This window comes from Monodon monoceros, unplaced genomic scaffold, assembly GCF_005190385.1.
Source record: "Monodon monoceros isolate NGI ecotype Baffin Bay Population unplaced genomic scaffold, NGI_Narwhal_1 Super_Scaffold_18, whole genome shotgun sequence".
NCBI classification, from domain to species: domain Eukaryota; kingdom Metazoa; phylum Chordata; class Mammalia; order Artiodactyla; family Monodontidae; genus Monodon; species Monodon monoceros.
In genome coordinates this window covers 26,298,109-26,322,848 of record NW_021703774.1, presented here as the reverse complement: position 1 = coordinate 26,322,848, position 24,740 = coordinate 26,298,109, and the positions used below count along the sequence as shown (strand labels likewise).

The window sequence follows — 24,740 nt, the reverse complement described above, 5'->3', positions numbered from 1 at the left end:
GGCATATACCCTGAGAAAACTGTAATTCAAAAAGAGACATGTACCACAATGTTCATTGAAGCACTATTTACAATAACCAGAACATAGAGGCAACCTAAATGTCCCTCAACAGATGAATGGATAAAGAAGATGTGGCACATATATACATTGGAATATTACTCAGCCATAAAAAGGAACGAAATTGAGTTATTTGTAGTGAGGTGGATGGACCTAGAGTCTGTCATACAGAGTGAAGTAAGTAAGAAAGAGAAAAATAAATACTGTATGCTAACGCATATATATGGAATTTTAAAAAGCAGTACTGATGAACCTAGTGGCAGGGCAGGAACAAAGATGCAGATGTACAGAATGGACTTGAGGGCACGAGGGGGAAGGGGAAGCTGGGATGGAGTGAGAGAGTAGAATTGACATATATACACTACCAAATGTAAAACGGATGGCTAGTGGGAAGATGCTGGATAACACAAGGAGATCAACTCCAGGCTTTGTGACGACCTAGAGGGATGGGATAGGGTGGGAGGGAGGCTCAAGAGGGAGAGGATATGGGATATATGTATACATATAGCTGATTCACTTTGTTATACAGCAGAAACTAACACAACATTGTAAAGCATTTATACTCCAATAAAGATGTTGAAAAAAATGACACATTAAATCAGGCTACCTTACGAGATGCATCCAAAGCATTCCACCTGAAAACATCAGAATACACATTCTTTCAAATACACGTGGAATATGCTCCAGGATAGATCACATGTAATGACACAAAAGAAGTCTCAATACATTTAAAAAGATTGAAATCATATCAAGCATCTTTTCCAGTCACAATGGTATGAGACTAGAAATCACCTACAATAAGAAACTAGAAAAAACACAAGCACATGGAGTCTAAACAACCATTGGGTCATTGAAGATATCAAAGAAAATAAACCAATACCTTGAGACTAATAAAAGTGGAAATACAACATTCTAAAGTCTATGGGGTGGGGCTTCCCTGGTGGCACATTGGTTAAGAATCCACCTACCAATGCAGGGGACACAGGTTCAAGCCCTGGTCTGGGAAGATCCCACATGCCACGGAGCAACTAAGCCCATGTGCCACAACTACTGAAGCCTGTGTGCCTAGAGCCCATGCTCCACAACAAGAGAAGCCACCACAATGAGAAGCCTGCACACTGCAACGAAGAGTGGCCCCCAGTTGCCACAACTAGAGAAAGCCCATGCTCAGCAATGAAGACCCAACGCAGCCAAAAATAAAATAAATAAATTTATTTTTTAAAAAAAGTCTATGGGACACAGCAAAGGCAGTTCTAAAAGGCAAGTTTACAGCAATAAAGGTCTACATCAGGAAAGAAGAAAAATTACCAACAAACAACCTAAACTTACACCTAAAGGAACTAGAAAAAGAAGAACAAACAAAGCCCAAAGTTAGTAGAAGGAAAGAAATAGTGACAACCAGAGTGTGGAAACAAAACAGAGACAAAAAAGGAAGGAAGAGGGAAGAAAGGGTCAATGAAATGAAGAGTTGGTTCTTTGAAAGGATAAGCAAAGTTGATAAAACGTTAGCCAGACACATCAAGAAAAAAGACAGTTGGCCTAGATAAATAAACTCAGAAATAAAAGAGAAGTTACAACTGACACCACAGAGATACAAAATATTATAAGGAATTACTATGAAAAATTATATGCCAACAAATAGGACAACCTGGAAGAAATGGATAAATTCCTAAAAACATACAATCTTCTAAGACTGAATCAGGAAGAAATAGAAAATCTGCATAGACCAATCACTAGTAATGAAATTGAATCAGTAATCAAAAAATTCTAACAAACAAAAGTCCAGGACTAGACGGCTCTACAGGTGAATTCTACCGAATATTTAATGAAGACTTAATAACTATTCTTCTCAAACTATTCAAAAAAAAATTGAGCAGGAACTAATTCAATGAGGCCAGCATCAACTTGATACTAAAACCAGACCTAGACATTACAAACAAGAATATTACAAGTCAATATCACTAACGAACACAGATGCAAAATTACTCAACAAAATATTAGCAAACCAACTTCAACAATTCATTAAAAGGATCATACACCATAATCAAGTGAGATTTATCCTGGGAAAACAAGGGTGATTCAATATCCACAAATCAATGAGATATACCACATTAATGAAATGAAGGATAAAAATCATGTGATCATCTCAATAGATGCAGAAGAGAACTTTTCACAAATTCCATTTATGATAAAGACTCTGAACAAAGTGGGTATAAAAGAAACATACCTGAACATAATAAAGACCACATATGACAAACCCACAGCTAATATCATACTCGGTGAAATGCTGAAAGCATTTCCCTAAGATCAGAAACAACACAAGGATGCCCACTCTCTCCACTTTCACCAACATAGTATTAAAAGTCTTATCCACAACAATCAGACATTAAAAATAAATAAAATGAATCCATATTGGAAAGGAAAAAGTAAAACTGCTTGCAGGTGACATGGTATTATATATATTAAAAATCCTATAGATCCCACCAAAATACTATTAGAACAAAAAATAAATTCAGTAAAGATGCAGGAAACAAAATAAGCATATAGAAAGCTGTTGCATTTCTATACACTAGTAACAAAATTATTAGAAAGAGAAATAAGTGAAGGGAACTAAGAGGTACAAACCTGTAATTATAAAATAAGTCACAGGGATGTAATATACAGTATAAGTAATATAGTCAATCATACTGTAATAATTTTGGTAACAGATAGTTACTAAATTGATCATGGTGATCATTTTGTTATTTATTTGATTGTCAGATCACTATGTTGTACACCTGAAATGAACATAATATTGTATGTCAACTGTACTTTAATAAAATAAAATGTTATATGTCTAGCTAATAAAAAACAGAAATTCAACTTTATGATAACTAGATACAGAATAAGTATAGATTTAACTTAATTTTTTGGCACATGTATGTCAATTGGTTTCCACAATTCTTTCAACACATGTTTGTTGTACATCTACTAATCAAGCTACTGTTAGAAACTAGGGATATAGTCAAGGTCCCTACCTTCTGTATTCAAATTTTAATTGGGAATTCAAATTATTCTAATTCAAATTCTAACATGGGAAATGGATAATTAACAATATGTAAACAATATAATATGTTGTATCAAGAACTATGAAAGAAATACACTAGGTGATAATACAGAGAGATCCATTTAGATACCATCTTAGAGGTGGCATTGAGTTGAGATAAAAGGTTTTACATGAACAAGTAATGTGAAAAAATGTGGAAAGACTAATCTAGGTTTTAAAAACAAACATACTTTAGAGATGTAGCAGATACATAAACAGTACATAAACAGTTATAGACCAGTACATTTGAAAACTTAAAGAGAAAACATTCTAGAAAAATACAAATTTTTAAAGGTGACTCAAAAGGAAATATAGAAGTTGAGCAAAGAAACTTAATCAGTATTTAACAATCTTTAGGGAGGGGGAGAGAGCACTAGCACAGATCATTCCAATCCTAAATTGCAGAATGAAGTTAGCAAATTATCATATGCCAATTCAGGCAAGGTCTGTATGAGAAAGAAAAATTATAGGCTTATCTCATTCATGAACTTAGATACAAAACTCTGAATAAAATATTAATAAAATAAATCCACCAATATATGAAAAGAGATATGACATATAATCAAGTTGGTTTATACCAGAGGTGCAAGGTTAGTAGTATAATATTTTAAATGTTTTAATGTAATTTACTACATTAATAGATTAAAGGAGAAAACTACCTAATCATCTTAATAGGGACAGAATGAAGCTTTACTTTATTCTTACCTCATATCATAATTACTTACCTCATATCATACATTAAAATAATCTGAGATTAATAATAATGATGATGATAATAATAATAAAATAACCTCAGAAGACATACATGTGGAAGGCTAAACTGAAAAACTTTTAAAAAGAGATAGGAAAATATCTTTATTGCCTCAGGATAGAAAAAAATTTCTATAATCAATAAAAGTATCTCAAATTATAAAAGCAAAGGTTTGACAAACAACTCATTAATAGGTACATGAAATGCTGTTTGACTTTATTAACAATTAGAGAAAAATATTAATAGCCCAGAAAGGTCTATTTTACATACACCAGATTGATAAATATTTTAACATTTTAGACTGTTGGTAAAAATATGTTTCAGCATTCAGGCTGCTATAACAAAATACCATTAACTGGGTGACTTATAAACAACAGTTTATTTTTCACAGTTCTGGAGGCTGGAAGTCTGAGATCAGGGTGCCAGTGTGGTTGGTTGAAGGCCCTCTTCTGGGTGTCAGAATTCTCATTGCATCCTCACCTGGTGGAACAGGCTGGGAGCTCTCTTGCGCCTCTTTTACAAGTGCATTAGTCCCACTTATGAGAGTTCTACCCTCATGACTTAAGCACCTCTCTAAGGCTCCACTTGCTATTACCATCACGTTGGGCATTAGGATTTCAATATACGAATTCTGGGCACACACAAACATTCACACCATAGAAATGTGCATCAATGGAACCCTTACATACATTGCTAGTAGAAGTATAAATTGGCACAAACAATTTGAAAGATATTTTTACACTGTCAGCCAAAGTTGAAGATGCATATATCAAATGGTTCAGCAATTCAACACCAGTATATACCTTAGAGAAACCCATGCACAGGTGCATCAAGAGATGTGTGAAAGTATATTTGTAGCAGTATTGTTTCTAATAGGAAAAAAATTGAAACACTAATTTCCATTCATAGAGAAATGGATAAACATTCTCTAGTATAATTATGCTATAGAATATATACATTATACAGCTGTGAAAAATAAACACAGCAACACAAATCAACATGAATGTATTTCACAAACATAATACTGAATGAAAAAAGCAAGTCATGGAAGAAAAGTACAGTATGATTCCATTTATATAAAATGCAAAAAGTTGAAAGATTAAATACTATGTAGTTTATTAATACATAATGTGGTAAACTTGTTTTTTAAAGCATGGGAATTTACCTTATATCCTGAAACCTTGCTATAATTGCTTATTAGTTTCAGGAATTTTTTGTCTGTTCTTTGGGATTCTCTACATAGATAATCATGTCATCTGTAAACAAAGAACATTTTGTTACTTCCTTCCCAATCTTGTAAAACTTTTATTTCATTGTCTTGTCTTATTGTGTTAGCTAGAACTTCCAGTATGGTGTTGAATAGAAGTCTTTGCCTTGTTCCTGTTTTTAGGAGGAAAGCATCTAATTTCTCACCATTAAGTTTTTTGTATGTTTTTGTAGATGCTCCTTTATCAAGTCAAGGAAGCTCCCCCTCTGTTGCTAGTTTGCTGAGAGTTTTTATCATGAGTGGGTGTTGGATGTTGTCAAATGCTTTTACTACATCTATTGATATGATTATATGCTTTTTCTTCATTAGCCTGTTTATGTGATGGATTATATTAAATGATTTTAATGTCGAACCAGACTTGCATAACTGGAATAAATCCCATTTGGTCATGGTAAATAAATCTTTTTACACATTATTGGATTTAAAATGTCTGTAGCTTTACCTGTAATGTCTTTATCTGGTTTTGGTGTTAGAGTAATGCTGATCTCATAAAATAAGTTGGGAAGTATTGCCTCTGCTTCTATTTTCTGGAAGAGATTATAGAGTATTGACATCCTATATTCCTTAAATGTTAGAATTCACCAGTGAACCTGTCTGGGCCTGGTGCTTTTTGTTTTGGAAGGTAATTTGTTATTTATTTATTTTATTTTATGCATATATCCCTATTCACATTATTTCTCTTTGTGTGATTTTTGGTACGTTTTATCTTTCAATTGGTCCATTTCATCTGAGTTATCAAATTTGTGGGCATAGAATTGTTCATTTAATAAGGAGTATTTGTTCATTTAATAAGGAGTATTCCTTTATTACTCTTTAATGTCCAGGAGATCAGTAGTGATGGCCCATTTTAATTTCCAATATTAGTAATTTGTGTCCTTTGTCTTTCTTTCTTAGCTCAACTAGAAGTTTATTGATTTTATTGATCTTTTCAAAGAACCAGCTTTTGGTTTCATTGATTCTCTCTACTGCTTTTCTGATTTAAATTTGCTGATTTCTGCTCTAATTTTTATTATTATTTTTCTTCTGATTGATGTAGGTTTATATTGCTTTTCTATCTCTAGTTTCTCAAGGTGGAAGCTTAGATTATTGATTTTTAGTTCTTTCTTCTTTTCTAGTGTATGCATTTCATGTTGTAAATTTCCCTCTCCACACTGCTTTCAGGTCAACTCCCAAATTTGATAAGTTGTATTTTCATTTATTTCCAAATATTTTAAAATTTCACTTGAGGTTTCTTCCTTGATCAATATATTACTTAGAAGTGTGTTGTTTAATCTCCAAATATTTAGGGAAATTTCAGGTATCTTTCTGTATTGACTTCTAGCTTAATTACATTGTGATATGAGAGCATACTTTGATGATTTCTAATTTTTTAAGGAGTGCTTTGTGGCCCAGAATATGGTGCATCTTGGTGAATACTCCGTATGAGCTTGAGAAGAATGTGTATTCTGCTGTTTTAGGATGAAGTACTCTTTTTTTTTTTTTTTTTTTTTGCGGTACGCAGGCCTCTCACTGTTGTGGTCTCTCCCGTTGTGGAGCAAAGGCTCCGGACGCACAGGCTCAGCGGCCATGGCTCATGGGCCCAGCCACTCTGCGGCATGTGGGATCTTCCCACACTGGGGCATGAACCCGTGTCCCCTGCATCGGCAGGCTGACTCTCAACCACTGTGCCACCAGGGAAGTCCAGGATGAAGTATTCTTTAAATGTCAATTAGATCCAGTTGATTGATGGTGCTCTTCAGTTTAACTATGTCCTTACTGATTTTCTGCTTTCTGGATCTATTAACTACTTATAGAGAAGTTTTAAAGTATCCAGCTATACTAGTGGATTTTTATATTTATATTTTCTATTTAATAATATTATATTGTATATTTGAAAGTAAGAGAGTAGATCTTAAGAGTTCTTATCATTAAAAAAATTTTTGTAGCTATGTATGGTGATGGACGTAACTAGACTTACTGCGGTGATCATTTTGCAATATATAAAAATGTCAAATCATTATACTATACACCTAAAGCTAATAAAATGTTATATGTCAATTATATCTCAGTATTTTAAAAAATAAGGCCAGTGACTATATGTGAGTGGGTGGAAGAGGGGGAAAGAAGAGACATACAGGAAATTTCCAAGTTACTGGCAATGTTCTGATTCTTGATATGGGTGATTATTACACAGGTGTTCATCTTGGTATTATTCTTTAAGGTGTGTGTTTTGTATCATATACTCTTGTATAACATGATTTATTATTTTGTTTTAAAAATTAGTAAATAAATGATATTTTAAAAGAAATAGAAATAAAATATGCATATGTACAGAATGTCAGATATCCATTTAACGAATGTTGCCTTGGATGCCATTAAAAACATCTACGGGCTTCCCTGGTGGCGCAGTGGTTGAGAGTCCTCCTGCCGATGCAGGGGACACGGGTTCGTGCCCCGGTCCAGGAAGATCCCACATGCCGTGTAGTGGCTGGGCCCGTGAACCATGGCCGCTGAGCCTGAGCGTCCAGAGCCTGTGCTCCGCAACGGGAGAGGCCACAGCAGTGAGAAGCCCGCATACCGCAAAAAAACAAACAAAAAAAACCCACGAATATTTGTTTGAGAATATGGAAACACATTCCAGGACAAAGAGCTGTAAGTGTCAAAACTGTTTCTTTGGGAACTTAACTGAGGAATGAGGAGAAATGGGGCAGTGGTAATGTTTTACTACTATTTGTTTTGTTTTACCCAGACTTATGTTGATAAAAATAAAAATTTTTATAAAAGATAATAAATGTCAGCACCATGCAAGATGGATGAGAAGGAGGGGGTGCATTTTATTCTTATATTTTCTATTTTTCTCTTCTTAGGACCTGGCATATCTCGATACCGATGACAGAAGATGATGTGCTAAAGGAGATTAGAGGAAATCAAGTGGCTTTTCAAGATTGCTTTATTGCAGATATTTTTTTCCTGCTGACTTTTTCTTTTTTAACAATACCTGAGATTCCTGAGTTTTTACCAATATCTTCACCACAGGGTAGTCAGTTAATGGCAGACTGGGCTGCTTGTGTTCCTTCATTTGTTGTTGTGGTAGCTGATATGGAGACCTTTCAGACAAATGATTCATTCCGTACTTGGACCAGAATCAGAGTGCCTCCAAACATTCTGACTGATGATGAAAGACACAGTGTGTCTGATGTGACCCTATCACAGGATGGAATATTTTTTTTAATAAATGGTATCCTTTACTTAAAAAATTATAATGCATTCAGAGGACTGGGAAGCAATGTAAATCTTCCTGATGGTGGAATTATTGGCATTACATCAAGAAAATGGTGTTGGATCAACTATTTATTGAAGGTTAGTAAAACGATTACATATATGTATATTATACCTGCACATTTAGGTATATTTACCATACTGTTTAATACAGTGATATATCAGAGACTATACTATGCAGCTCTTCGTAGAATTATTTTTTTAAGATTTATTTTTTATTTTTTTATTTTTTTAATTGATTTTTGGCTGCATCGGGTCTTAGTTGCGGCACACGGGATCTTTGCTGAGGCATGCAGGATCTTTCGTTGTGGCACATGGGTGTCTCTCTAGTTGTGGTGTGCAGGTTTTCTCTTCTCTAGTTGTGGAGAGTAGGCTCCAGGGCATGTGGGCTCTGTAGTTGTGGTGCATGGGTTCCAGAGCGTGTGGGCTCTGTAGCTCATGGCACACAGGCTCTCTAGTTGAGGCATATGAGCTCAATAGTTGTGGCACATGGGCTTAGTTGCCCCGTGGCATGTGGGATCTTAGTTCCCTGACCAGGAATCAAACCCACTCCCCTGCATTGTAAGTCAGATTCTTTACCACTGGACCACCAGGGGAGTCCCTGTAGAGTTATTTATGCTTGTAAATAACTCTATCTTTCTGACCTAGCTTCTCAGAGACCTCTTTACAGAGGTGTACCACCAACTACAGAGAATAAAATGAATCTAAAATATCTTTAATAGATTTAAATAAATGGAAAAGAAAATGGAAAGCATGAGAAAAAAGGAATCTATCAAATGACAAGGCAATGAGTAAAACTAAAAGCAAGGAAGTCATTACCATAAAATTTAGGATAATTGTTATCCTGGAAAGAAAAGATGTAGTGATTGGGAGGGAGCATGTGTGATATTTGGGAGTTCTGATTATATTCTATTTTTTAATCTAGGTAGCTATATTACACAGATTTCTGCTTTGTGATCAATCTTCCAGCTATTTATTTATTTATTTATACTTGGTCAATTTTCTGTATGTAGATTCTATTTCAAAAATTTTAAATATGTAAAAATAAATGTTAAAATATAACCTAGATAAAACTAACAAAAATTGAAATGTAAAATTCAATGATCACCTTAAATAGAAGATTGGATACAACAAAAATAACTAGTGCATTGGGAAGTAGATAGGAAGAAATCAAACAAAATGAAAAACTGGGAGAAATCAAGGAAAAGAGGGTAAGAGAGATGAAAGAAAGAATGGGAAAGAGAAGATTCAACATATATCTAACCAGAATTCCAAAATGAAATTTTAGCAAGAAAGAGAAAGAGCTGAGACTTTTTCAGACTTAAAGAAAGATATCAATCCTCAATCCATAAATATTAATAAATCCAAGTTGATATAGGAAAAAAGAAAACCCAGTTAGATACAAAATAGTGAAATTGCAGGGTATCAAAGACTAATAAGAGATATTAAAAGCATCCAAAGAGAAAGGACAAATTACAAACAAAGTAAAGATAGTAAAACAATTAGAATCAATGGAAGTCAGAATCAATGGAAGCCAGAAGATAGTGAAATACTCAACTGACGTCAAGTTATTGGCAACCTAAAATTATATACATTCAATAAAACTATCCTCAAGAATAAGAATGTTTGAAACTATTTTAAGAATCAAAATCAGGGATTTTATAATATAATTAGAATAATTGAAATAAAATTCATTAGATGTGCTCAATAGCAGAATGGATATGACATGACAGAGGAAACAGTCAATAAGACTGAAGTTATATCAATAGAAAATTTCCAATGTAAACAATAGATAAAAATTGTCAAAGTTGAACCAGGCCCCAGAGACCTGTGGGACAATACCAAAACGTCTAACATACATGACATTGGAGTCCAAGGAGGAGAGGAGAGAGGATCATGTAGAAAAAAATCTGAATAAATAATGGCTAGAAACTTCTCAAATTTGGTAATAAGTATAAACTTATGGAGCCATGAAGCCCAACAGACTCCAGACAATGTAGTTGTAAAAGAAACTCATAATCAAACTACTAAAAACCAAAGAGCAGCCAGAGAGAAGTGATACATCATATATAGGAGAACAATGATTCAAGTGATAGCTGATTTTTCCTCACAGGCCATAGATAACAGAAGGCAATGAAGCAGTATTAGTAGAGTACTGAAAGAAAGGATAATCAGCATAGAATTCTATTCCAGACAAACATGTCTTTCAGGAATTAAGGAGAAATAAAGACATTCTCAGATGAAGGAAAACTAAGAAAATCTGTTACCAGAATACCTATTCTAAAAGAAATATATGTCTAATGAAGCTTATCAGGTGGAAGGGAAATGGAGAATTTAAAACTTCAATAATGAGTAAAAAACAACTGAAATGGTAGATATACAGGTAAAAATTATTTTAGACTAAAATTATTTTAATAAAATTATTTAATTAGATTTATTAATCTAATTTATTTAATTAGCTAAAATAAAATTCTAATCTAACAATTATTAGATTATTATTAGATTATATAATAATATTTAATCTAATAATAATAGATTGTTATCATATAATCTATTACATAGATTATTTTTATACTCTTAAGTTCCTTAAAGCTTAAGACTATAAAATTTTTATATTCTTAATTTTTATATTTTTATACTTTTAAGTTCCTTAAAATACGTATGATATGTAAAAGCAAAATTTAAAATATATAACATTTTCTGGTGGGCTTTTTAATGTATGTTGATATAATGCATGATTATTACAGCATAAATGAAGAAGGATAAAAGAACCCATGGGGTAGTGAGCTTTCTTCATTACACTTGAAATGTTAAATGCATTATTATAACCCCTAGAGCAACCACTAAAAAATTATACAAGATAAGAGTTTTTAAAACCTCAACAGATAAATTAAAATGGAATACTAAAAAAATAATTTCTTTTCAATAACCTAAAAGAAGACAGGAAAGGGAAACACAGAGACAAAAACCAGAGGATACAAACAGAAAACAACAAAATGGTAGTTAAATATAAACATGTCAATAATTTCATTAAATGTAAATGGCCAAAAAATGCTAATTAAAAGGCAGAGATTGTCAAATCGGATTTTTTTTTTTAAAAAGACCAAACTGTATGCTTCCCATAAGAAACCCACTTTCAATATAAGGAGACATAGTTGAATTAAAAGTAAAACATTGGAAAAGTATATACCATGCAAACACTAATTAAAGAAAATGGGAGTGGATTTATTAATATCAGACAAACTAGGAAAACAATTGGATAAAAAGGGACATTATATGATAAAAGGGTCAATTTGTCAAGAAGACATAGCAATCCTAAATGTGTATGTATCTAACAAACAAACTTCATAGCAAATGAACCAAAATTAATTGAATGGAAAAAAGAAATAGATAAATCCACAAAATTGTTGGAAGATTTCCACAGTCCTTTTTCAGTAATAGATAAAACAAGTAGACAGGAAACAAGCAAGGATGTACAAGGATAAATAACACCAGTGGTCAGAAAACTACTGCCCATCTCAGTTAAATCAAGTCTGCTGTCTTGTGTGTAAGAAGTTTTATTGGAATATAGCCATGCTCATTTGCTTATGTATCATCTCTGGCTGCTTTTGCCCTACAACAGCACTAATAAAAATTTGCAATAGAGTATGTGGACCAAAACTTAAATATTTACTATATAGCCCTTTCCATAAAAAGTTTCCTGACCCCTGAATTAACCAACTCGACCTAGTAGACATTTGTAAAATATACTCCACCCAACAACAGCAGAAAATATATTCTTTTCAAGTAAACATGGAATATTAGCAAAGATAGAGTATATTTTAGAACATAAGACAAATGTTAACAAATTTAAAAGAAGAGAAATCAAAATATGTTCTCTGGTCATAACAGAATTCAACTAGAAATCAACTTTTTAAAAACAGATATGTGGAAGGTCATCAAGGATTTGAAATTTTATAAATACACATTACAATAACCATTTGGACAAACACCATTTCAAGGGGAATTAAAAATAATTTTTAAAATTTTTTTGGTTTTGGCTCCATTGTGTCTTTGTTGCTGCACACAGGCTTTCTCTAGCTGTGGCAATCGGGGTCTACTCTTTGTTGTGGTGCATGGGTCTCATTGTGGTGGCTTCTCTTGTTGCAGAGCATGGGCTGTAGGTGCACGGGCTTCAGTAGTTGCAGCACACAGGCTCAGTAGTTGTGGCACATGGGCCCTAGAGCACATGGGCTTCAGCAGTTGTGGCACGTAGGCTTAGTAGTTGTGGTGCACAGGATCTAGGGCATGTGGGCTTCAGTAGCTGTGGTACATGGGCTCAGTAGTTGTGGCTCGTGAGCTCTAGACTGCAGGCTCTGTAGTTGTGGTGCACAGGCTTAGTTGCTCTGCGGCATGTGGGATCTCCCCAGACCAGGGCTCAAACCCATATCCCCTGCATTGGCAGGCGGATTCTTCACCACTGCACCACCAGAGAAGTCCCCTAAAAATCATTTTAACTAAATAAAAGTAAAACATTAAAACTATATCAAAACTGATGGAAGTGAAAGAAGAAATTGACAAATCCATAATTATAGTTGAAGATAAAATAGACAATTGTATAGAAGAACTGAACAACCAACTGAATCTAATTTATATTTATAGGATAGTCTACCCAACAACAGCTGAATATATATTCTTAGCAAGCGTTCATGGAACATTTACCAAGATAGACCATATACTGAGTCATAAATCAAACCTCAACACATTTAAAAGAATTTAAATCATATAAAGTATGTTCTCTAACTACAGTGGAATTAAACTAAGAGTCAATAACAGAAATATACCTGGAAATACCCCAATTCTTGGAAATTAAACAATGCACTTCTAAGTAATTCATGTGTTAAATAGGACATCTCAGGGAAATTAGAAAATCTTTTTTTTAATTATTTTAATTGAAGTGTAGTAGATTTACAATGTTCTGTTAGTTTCAGGTGTACAGCACAGTGATTCAGATATATATATATATATATATACATGCATATATGTATATATATATACTCAGTTGTATATATTCAGTTATATACATATTTATTTATATGTATATATTCTTTTTCAGATTCATTTCCATTATAGGTTATTCGAAGATATTAAATATAATTCCCTGTAGATCCTTGTTGTTTGTTTTATATATAGTAGTGTGTGTCTGTTAATATCAAACTCTTAATTTATCCCTCCCTGCCCACTTTCCCCTTTGGTAACCATAAGTTTGTTTTCTATGCCTGTGAGTCTGTTACTGTTTTGTAAATAAGTTCATTTGTCTTGTTTTTAAAGAGTCCACATATAAGCAATATCATATGATATTTCTCTTTCTCTGTCTTACCTCACTTAATATGATAATCTCTAAGTCCATCCATGTTGCTGCAAATGGAATTATTTCATTCTTTTTTAAGGTGAGTAATATTCCATTGGGTGTATATGCCACATCTTCTTTATCCATTCATCTGTTGATGGAGACTTAGGTTGCTTCCATGTCTTGGCTTTAAATAGTGCTGCTATGAACACTGGGGTGCATGTACCTTTTCAAATTATAGTTTTCTCTGGATATATGCCCAGGAGTGGGATTGCTGTATCATACGGTAACTCTATTTTTAGCTTTTTAAGGAACCTCCTTACTGTCCTCCATAGTGGTTGTACCAATTTACATCCCCACCAACAGTGCAGGAGGTTTCCATTTTCTCTACATGCTCTCCAGCATTTATTATTTGTAGACATTTTAATGATGGCCATTCTGACTGGAGTGTTTGATTTACATTTGATTTTCATGTGCCTGTTGGCTATCTCTATATCTTCTTTGGAAAAATGTCTATTTATGTCTTCTGCCAATTTTTTGATTGGATTTTTTTTTATTGAGTTGTATGAGCTATTTTTATATTTTGCAGACAAATCCCTTGTCAGTCAGATTGTTTGCAAATATTTTCTCCTATTTAATAGGTTGTCTTTCTGTTTTGTTTATGGTTTCCTTTCCTGTGCAAAAGCTTTTACATTTAATTAGGTCCCACTTGTTTATTTTTGCTTTTATTTCCATTACTCTAGGAGATAGACCCCAAATAATATTCCTGTGATTTATCTTAAAGCGTGTTCTCCCTATGTTTTCCTCTAGGAGTTTTATAGTATCTGCTCTTACATTTAGGTCTTTAATCTATTTTGAGTTTATTTTTGTGTATGGTGTTAGGGAGTGTTCTAATTTCATTCTTTTACATGTAGCTGTCCAGTTTTCCCAGCACCACTTATTGAAGAGACTATCTTTCTCCATTGTATATTCTTGCCTCTTTTGTAGTGGATTAATTGACCATAAGTGTCTGCGTTTATTTCTGGGCTTTCTATGCTGTTCCATTGATCTATGTGTCTGTTTTCTGCCAGTACAATACTGTTCTTATCACTGTAGCTTTGTAGTATAGTCTGAAGTCAGGGAACCTGATTCCTATAGCTCTGTTCTTTCTCAATATTGTTTTGGTTTTGGGGGGTCTTTTGTGTTTCCATAGAAGTTCTAAAATTCTTTGTTCTAGTTCTGTGAAAAATGCCATTGGTAATTTGACAGGCATTGCATAGAATCTGTAGATTGCCTTGCATAGTATTGTCATTTTAACAACATTAATTCTTCCACTCCAAGCACATGTTATATATTTCCATTTATTTGTGTCCTCTTTAATGTCTTTCATCAGTGTCTTTTTTTTTAACATCTTTATTGGAGTATAATTGCTTTACAATGGTGTGTTAGTTTCTGCTTTATAACAAAGTGAATCAGCTATACATATACATATATCCCCATGTCTCCTCCCTCTTGTGTGTCCCTCCCATCCACACTATCCCACCCTTCTAGCTGGTCAGAAAGCACCAAGCTTATCTCCCTGTGCTATGTGGCTGCTTCCCACTAACTATCTATTTTACATTTGGTAGTATATATAAGTCCATGTGACTCTCTCACTTCGTCCCAACTTACCCATCCCCCTCTCCATGTCCTCAAGTCCATTCTCTACGTCTGTGCCTTTATTCCTGTTCTGCTCTGATGTTCTTCAGAACCTTTTTTTTTTTTTTAGATTCCATATATATGTGTTAGCATACAGTATTTGTTTTTCTCTCTCTGACTTACTTCACTATGTATGACAATCTCTAGGTCCATCCACCTCACTACAAATAACTCAATTTCCTTTATTTTTATGGCTGAGTAATATTCCATTCTATATATGAGCCACATCTCCTTTATCCATTTATCTGTCGGTGGACACTTAGGTTGCTTCCCTGTTCTGGCTATTGTAAATAGAGCTGCAATGAACACTGTGGTACACGACTCTTTTTCAATTATGGTGTTCTCAGGATACATGCCCAGTAGTGGTATTGCTGGGTCGTATGGTAATTCTATTTTTATTATCCTAAGGAACCTCCACACTGTTCTCCATAGTGGCTGTATCAATTTACCTTCCCACCAACATTGCCAGAGGGTTCCCTTTTCTCCACACCCTCTCCAGCATTTACTGTTTGTAGATTTTTTGCTGATAGCCATTCTGACTGGTGTGAGGTGATACCTCATTGTAGTTTTAATTTGCATTTCTCTAATGATTAATGATGTTGAGCATCCTTTCATGTGTTTGTTGGCAATCTGTATATCTTCTTTGGAGAAATGTCTACTTAGGTCTTCTGCCCATTTTTGGTTTGGGTGGTTTGTTTTTTTGATATTGAGCTGCATGAGCTGCTTGTAAATTTTGGACATTAATCTTTTGTCAGTGGCTTCATTTGCAAATATTTTCTCCCATGCTGGGGGTTGTCTTTTCATCTTGTTTATGGTTTCCTTTTCCTTTGCTGTGCAAAAGCTTTTAAGTTTCATTAGGTCCCATTTGTTTATTTTTGTTTTTATTTCCATTTCTCTAGGAGGTGAATCAAACAGGATTTTGCTGTGATTTATGTCACAGAGTGTTCTGCCTATGTTTTCCTCTAACAGTTTGATAGTTTCTAGCCTTACATTTAGGTCTTTAACCCATTTTGAGTTTATATTTGTGTATGGTGTTAAGAAGTGTTCTAATTTCATTCTTTCACATGTAGATGTCCAGTTTTACCAGCACCACTCATTGAAGAGGTTGTCTTTTCTCCATTGTATATTCTTGCCTCCTTTATCAAAAATAAGTTGACCATATGAGCATGGGTTTATCTCTGGGCTTTTTATTCTGTTCCATTGATCTATATTTCTGTTTTTCTGCCAGTACCATACCGTCTTGATTACTGTAGCTTTGTAGTATAGTCTAAAGTCTGGGAGCCTGATTCCTACAGTTCTGTGTTTCTTTCTCAAGATTGCTTTGGCTATTCAGGGTCTTTCATGTTTCCATACAAATTGTGAAATTTTTTGTCTTAGTTCTGTGAAAAATGCCATTGGTAGTTTGATAGGGATTGTATTGAATCTGTAGAATGCTTTGGGTAGTATTTTTCCAATCCAAGAACATGGTATATCTCGCTATCTGTTTGTATCATCTTTAATTTCTTTCATCAGTGTCATAGTTTTCTGCATACAGGTCTTTTGTCTCCTTAGGTAGGTTTATTCCCAGGTGTTATATTCTTTTTGTTGCAGTGGTAAATGGGAGAGTTTCCTTAATTTCTCTTTCAGATTTTTCATCATTAGTGTATAGGAATGCAAGAGAGTTATGTGCATTAATTTTGTATCCTGCTACTTTACCAAATTCATTTTTTAGCTCTAGTAGCTTTCAGATAGCATCTTTAAGATTCTCTATGTATAGTATCATGTCATCTGCAAGCAGTGACAGCGTTACTTCTTCTTTTCCGATTTGGATAACTTTTATTTCTTTTTCTTCTCTAATTGCTGTGGCTAAAACTTCCAAAACTATGTTGAATAATAGTAGTGAGAGTGGAAAACCTTGTCTTGTTCCTGATCTTAGAGGAAATGGTTTCAGGTTTCACCACTGAGAACGATTTTGGTTTTGTGTTTTTCATATATGGCCTTTGTTATGTTGAGGTAGGTTCCCTCTAAACCTACTTTCTGGAGGGTTTTTATCATAAATGGGTGTTGAATTTTGTTGAAGGATTTTTCTGCACCTATTGAGATGATCATGTAGTTTTTCTCCTTCAATTTGTTAATATGGTTTGTCCCATTTTTGATTTGTGTATATGGAAGAATCCTTGCATTCCTGGGGTAAACCCCACTTGATCATGGTGTATGATCCTTTTAATGTGCTGTTGGATTCTGTTTGCTAGTATTTTGTTGAGGATTTTTGCATCTATGTTCATCAGTGATATTAGCCTGTAATTTTCATTTTTTGTGATATCTTTTTCTGTTTTTGGCATCAGGGTGATGGTGGCCTCATCGAATGAGTTTGGAAGAGCTCCTTCCTCTGCTATCTTTTGGAAGAGTTTGAGAAGGAAAGATGTTAGCTCTTCTCAAAATGTTTGATAGAATTCGCCTGTGAAGCCATCTGGTCCTGGGCTTGTGTTTGTTTGAAGATTTTTAATCACAGTCTCAATTTCAGTGCTTACGATTGGTCTGCTTATAATTTCTATTTCTTCCTGGTTCAGTCTCGGAAGGTTGTGCTTTTCTAATAATTTGTCCGTTTCTTCCAGGTTGTCCATTTTATTGGCATATAGTTACTTGTAGTAATCTCTCATGATCCTTTGTATTTCTGCAGTGTCAGTTGTTACTTCTCCTTTTTCATATCTAAATCTATTGATTTGAGTCTTCTTCCATTTTTTCTTGATGAGTCTAGCTAATGGTTTATCAATTTTGTTTATCTTCTATGTTTTTAGTTTTATTGATCTTTGCTATCATTCCCTTCATTTCTTTTTCACGTTTTTCTGATCTGATCTTTATGATTTCTTTCCTTCGGCTAACTTTGGTTTTTTTTTGTTCTTCTTACTCTAATTGCTTTAGGTGTATGGCTATGTTGTTTATTTGAGTTGTTTCTTGTTTCTTGAGGTAAGATTGTATTGTTATAAACTTCCATCTTAGAATTGCTTTTGCTTCATCCCATAAGTTTTGGGTCATCTTGTTTTCATTGTCATTTGTTTCTAGGTATTTTTTGATTTCCTCTTTGATTTCTTCAGTGATCTCTCAATTATTGAGTAGTGTATTTTGTAGCCTCCATGTGTTTCTATTTTTTTAAGATTTTTTTCCTGTAATTGATAGCTACTTTCATAGCGTTGTGGTAGGAAAAGATACTTGATACAATTTCAATTTTCTTAAATTTACCGAGGCTTGATTTGTGACCCAAGGTATGATCTATCCTGGAGAATGTTCCATGAGCACTTGAGAAAAATGTGTATTCTGTTGTTTTTGGATGGAATGTCCTATAAATATCAGTTAAGTCCATCTTGTTTAATGTATCATTTAAAGCTTGTCTTTCCTTATTTATTTTCATTTTGGATGATCTATCCATTGGTGAAAGTGGAGTGTTATAGTCCCCTACTATGATTCTGTTACTGTCGATTTCCCCTTTTATGGCTGTTAGTATTTGCCTTATGTATTGAGGTGCTCCTATGTTGGGTGCATAAATATTTACAATTGTTATATCTTTTTCCTGGATTGATCCCTTGATCATTATGTAGTGTCCTTCTTTGTCTCTTGTAATAGTCTTTATTTTAAAGTCTATTTTGTCTGATATGAGAATTGCTACTCCAGCTTTCTTTTGATTTCCATTTGCATGGAATATCTTTGCCCATCCCCTCACATTCAGTCTGTATGTGTCCCTATGTCTGAAGTGGGTCTCTTGTAGACAGCATATATACGGGTCTTGTTTTTGTATCATTTCAGCCAGTCGATGTATTTTGGTGGGAGCATTTAATCCATTTACATTTAAGGTAGATATCAATATGTACATTCCTATTCCCATTTTCTTAATTGTTTTGGGTTTGTTATTGTAGGTCTTTTCCTTCTCTTGTGTTTCCTGCCTAGAGAATTTCCTTTAGCATTTGTTGTAAAGCTGGTTTGGTGGTGCTGAAATCTCTTAGCTTTTGCTTGTCTGTAAAGGTTTTAATTTCTCCCTCAAATCTGCATGAGATCCTTGCTGGGTAGAGTAATCTTGGTTGAAAGGTTTCCCTTTCATCACTTTACATATGTCCTGCCACTCCCTTGTGGCTTTCAGAGTTCCTGCTGAAAGATCAGCTGTTAACCTTATGGGAATTCCTTTGTGTGTTATTTGGTTTTTTTCCCTTACTGCTTTTAATATTTTTTCTTTGTATTTAATTTTTGATAGTTTGATTAATATGTGTCTTGGCGTGTTTCTCCTTGGATTTCTCCTCTATGGGACTCTGTGTGCTTCCTGTACTTGATTGATTATTCCTGTTCTCATATAAGGGAAATTTTCAACTATAATCTCTTCAAATATTTTCTCAGTCCTTTTCTTTTTCTCTTTTTCTTCTGGGACCCCTATAATTCGAATATTGGTGTGTTTAATGTTGTCCCAGAGGTCTCTAAGACTGTCCTCAATTCTTCTCATTCTTTTCTCTTTATTCTGCTCTGCTGTAGTTATTTCCACTCTTTTATCTTCCAGGTCACTTATCCATTCTTCTGCCTCAGTTATTCTACTATTGATTCCTTCTAAAGAATTATTTATTTCATTTATTGTGTTGTTCATCATTGTTTGTTTGCCCTTTAATTCCTCTAGATCCTTGTTAAACGTTTCTTGTATTTTCTCCTTTCTATTTCCAAGATTGTGGATCATCATTACTATCATTACTCTGAAATCTTTTTCAGGTAGACTGCCTATTTCCTCTTCAGTTGTTTGGTCTAGTCGGTTTTTACCTTGCTCCTTCATCTGCTGTGTGTTTCTCTGTCTTCTCATTTTGCTTAACTTACTGTGTTTGGGGTCTCCTTTTCACAGGCTGCAGGTTTGTACTTCCCGTTGTTTTTGGTGTCTGCCCCCAGTGGCTAAGGTTGGTTCAGTTCAGTTGTGTAGGCTTCCTAGTGGAGGGGACTAATGCCTGTGTTCTTGTGGATGAGCCTGGGTCTTGTTTTTCTGATGGGCAGGACCACGTCTGGTGGTGTGATTTGGGGTGTCTGTGACATTATTATGATTTAAAGCAACCTCTCTGCTAATGGGTGGGGTTGTGTTCCTGTCTTGCTAGTTGTTTGGCATAGGTTTTCTGGTACTGTAGCTTGCTGGTCGTTGAGTTTAACTGGCTCTTAGCATTGAGATGGAGATCTCTGGGAGAGTTTTTGCCATTTGATATTACGTGGAGCTGGGAGGTCTCTGGTGGACCAAGGTCCTGAACTCAGCTCTCCCACCTCAGAGACATAGGCCTGATACTGGCCAGAGCATCAAGACCCTGTCAACCACATGGCTTTTGGGAAATCTGCGGTCTTCTGCCAGCATTCAGTAGGTGTTCTGTAGGAGTTGTTCCACGTGTCGATGTATTTCTGATGTATTTGTGGGTGGAAGGTGATCTCCATGTCTTACTCCTCCACCATCTCAAAGGTCTCTTCATCACTGTCTTTAGATATTCTTTTAACTGAATGAAAGTGAGGATATAAGATGTCAAATTTTATGGAGTTCTGCTAAAGAAGTGCCTAAAATGGAATTTATAGGATTAAATGCTTATATTAGAATCTTCCACTTCTGCACAAGATAGAATAAAAAATAGGATATATATATTTATGTTCCAGCATGAAACAACAGCAGAAAATAGTATGAAACCATGCTTTATATATTCAAAAACATTGGAAATCAAGATAAGCCCTGCAATTGCCCCTGCTTAATGTCTTGAGAAAGTTCCCAGACCAGGGAATGGTGACATAGGAGACTGAGACAGAGTCCAGCAGATTCACTTAGTTGAGGAAGTGGAACTCATAGTCAGGGGAGGGAAGGTGGCTGGATCTTGCAAAGCAGAATAGTAACGATAAGAGAGCTGCACACAGAATTCTAGAGATTTTCCAAGGACTCCCCTCATGTATTCAGCAGTGTATCAATCAGTCTATATTTGTGGGGAAACTATCCAATCCTGGGGAAAAAACTGAATGGAAGGACTAGGGAATTGAATTTATTACTCACACAGGGATGGGAACAGTACCTGTTCTAACCAGCCAGACTGAAAACACACATAACAATTCATGGGGGATTGAGTAGAGTGCTCCTAAGGGTCTTGCCTCACTACTGAGAATAATATCACTAGACAAAGTGCTTCTCTGGTCTCATCTAACAAATCTTAAAAAAAAAAACCCAAAAGTATCCAGCTGTTTTAAAGTAATTTAAGACATCTCAGAACAAAACTCAAGAATATTTTAAAAAAATATTCAGCACCCAACAAGGTAATAGTCACAATTTCTGTCATTCAATCAAAAATACCAAGCATACAAAGAACAAGAAAATATGATCCATATTGAAAAGAAAAATTAACTTATCAAAATTGAACCGAAACTGACACAGATGTTAGAATTAGCAGACAAAGATATTAAAAGAGATACCTGTGTTTCACATATTCAAAAGCTAGAGAGGAAAAAAGCATGTAAAGTAGAGATAGGAAGATATTTTATATTTAAGAAAATACCCAAATCAAACTTTGAGAGATGAAAACTTCTATGACTGAGATTTTTAAAAAGGACATTGGATGTGATTACCAGCAGGCATTATAGAAGAAAGGATTAGTGAGCATCAAAACAGCAGTAGAAATTATTCAAAATGATATACAGAGAATACAAGACCAAAAATAAATAAATAAAATAAAAAGAACCTCACAGTGATTGTGAAACTTCATGCAGCCTAACATGGATGTACTTGGAATTCTTGAAGTAGGAAGGAGGCACAAAAATATTTTTTGAAAAATTAATGGCCAGAATGATCCAAATTTGATTAAAGCTGAAACCTAAAAATCTAAAATGCTCAGTGAACCCCAAGCATGTGAAATATGAAGAAAACTATACCAAGACACATAATCAAATTACTCAGAGCTAATGATAAAGAGAAAAATCTTAAAAGCAGTCAGAAGAATAAAATATTTTATATACAAAGGAACAAAGATAAGTATGACATCAAATTTCTCATTGGAAACAATGCAGGTGAAAAGACAGTGGAGCAACCTCTTTCAAATATAGAATTCTAAAGCCATGAAAATATCTTTCAAAAATGAAGTGAAAATACTTTTTCAGATGTACTAAAGTTGGGCTAATTCATCATTAGCACACCCACAAAGAAGAAATGTGCTAAAGCAAGCCCTTTGAGTGGAAGGAAAATGATACCAGATGGAACTGTGGACCTACACAAAGAAGTGAAAATCACCACAAATGGTATCTACAAGATTACATTTATAATATTTCTTATTATTATTTAACCAGGGAATAATAACTTGACCACCAGGGAATAATAACTTGACCACCAGGGATAATAACTTGACCACCAGGGAAGTCCCTAAAGATGTATATTATCAGCACTACAGTGACCAATAAAATGACAAAATTAAAAATTATGCTATGTGATCATAAAAAATATTCAGTTAATCTCAAACAAGAGCTAAAAGAATAAAAAGAAAAGCTGGGACAAGTAGAAAACAAAAAAGATAATAGAGTTAAACCTAACCATATAAATAATCAATTAAATGGAAATGATCCAGGGACTTCCCTGATGGTCCAGTGGCTAAGACGCCATGCTCCCAATGCAGGGGGCCTGGGTTTGATTCCTGGTCAGGGAACTAGATCCCACATGCCGCAAATAAGAGTTTGCATGCTGCAACTAAAAATCCTGCATGCCACAATGAGCATACTGCACACAGCAATGATGATCCCACATGCTGCAACTAAGACCCAACACAGACAAATAAATAAATAAATATTTTTAAAATAAATAAGTGTAAATGATCCAAACATTATAATTAAAAGTCAGAGATTATCAGAGCAAAAAGATCAAGACCCAACTATATGGTGCCTACAAGAAACATACTTTATATATGAAGGCAAAACTAGCATAAAATAAAAAGGTAAGAGTAGCTTCAAGATTGTGGAAGAGTAACATGTGGAGATCACCTTCCTCCCTACAAATACGTCAGAAATACATCTACATATGGAACAACTCCTATAGAACACCTACTGAATGCTAGCAGAAGACCTCAGACCTCCCAAAAAGCAAGAAACTCCCCACGTACATGGGTAGGGCAAAAGAAAAAAGAAAAAACAGAGACAAAAGAATAGAGATGGAACCTGCACCAGTGGGAAGGAGCTGTGAAGGAGGAAAGGTTTCCACACACTAGTAAGCCCCTTCGCTGGCAGAAACAGTGGGGGGAGGGGGGAAGCTTGAGAGCCACAGGGGAGAGTGCAGCAACAGGGGTGCAGAGGGCAAAGTGGAGAGATTCCTGCACAGAGGATCAGTGCTGACCAGCACTCACCAGCCCAAGAGGCTTGTCTACTCAACCGCTAGGTCGGGTGGGGGCTGAGAGCTCAGGCTCCGGCTTCAGGGGTCAGATCCCAGGGAGAAGACTGGGGTTGGCTGCGTGAACACAGCCTGAAAGGGGCTAGTGCACCGCAGCTAGCTGGGAGGGAGTCCTGGAAGAAGTCTGGAACTACTGAAGAGGCAAGAGACGTTTTTTGGCTATTTGTTTTGTGGTGCATGAGGAGACGGGATTAAGAGCACCACCTAAACAAGCTCCAGAGACGGGCACAAGCTGTGGCTATCAGGGCGGACCCCAGAGATGGGCATGAGATTCTAAGGCTCCTACTGCAGCCACCAAGAAGCCTGTGTGCAAGCACAGGTCACAGTCCACACCTCCCCTCCCAGGAGCCTGTGCAGCCTGCCACTGCCAGGGTCCCATGAGCCAGGGACAACTTCCCCAGGAGAACACACGGGGCACCTCAGGAAGTTGCAACGTCACGCCAGCCTCTGCCACCGCAGGCTCACCCCACATTCCGTACCCCTCCCTCCCCTTGACCTAAGTGAGCCAGAGCCCCCTAATCAGCTGCTCCTTTAACCCTGTCCTGTCTGAGCGGGAACAGACACCCTCAGGCGACCTACACGCAGAGATAGGGCCAATTCCACAACTGAAACCCAGGAGCCGTGCGAACAAAGAAGAGAAAGGGAAATTTCTCCCAGAAGCCTCAGGAGCAACAGATTAAATCTCCACAATCAACTTGATGTACCCTGCATCTTTAGAATACCTGAATAGACAACGAATCTTCACAAATTGAGGTGATGGACTTTGGGAGCAATGATATATATTTTTTTTCCTTTATCTCTTTTTGTGAGTGTGTATGTGTATACTTCTGTGTATGTTTTTGTCTGTATAGCTTTACTTTTACCATTTGTCCTAGGGTTCTGTCTGTCCATTTTTGTTCTTGTTGTTGTTTTTCTTTTAGTATAGTTTTTAGC

At 35.3% G+C, this 24,740-nt stretch overlaps 1 protein-coding gene across 1 annotated transcript in view; it reads left to right on the top strand.

Annotated features, from left to right (window-relative positions):
• Window positions 1-24,740, top strand: part of CATSPERE (catsper channel auxiliary subunit epsilon) — a 220,738-nt gene that overhangs the window by 70,528 nt on the left and 125,470 nt on the right. The window contains exon 8 of the mRNA XM_029226890.1: window positions 8,007-8,499. Coding sequence (XP_029082723.1) covers window positions 8,007-8,499 — 493 coding nt within the window. The remainder of the gene's footprint in view (window positions 1-8,006; window positions 8,500-24,740) is intronic.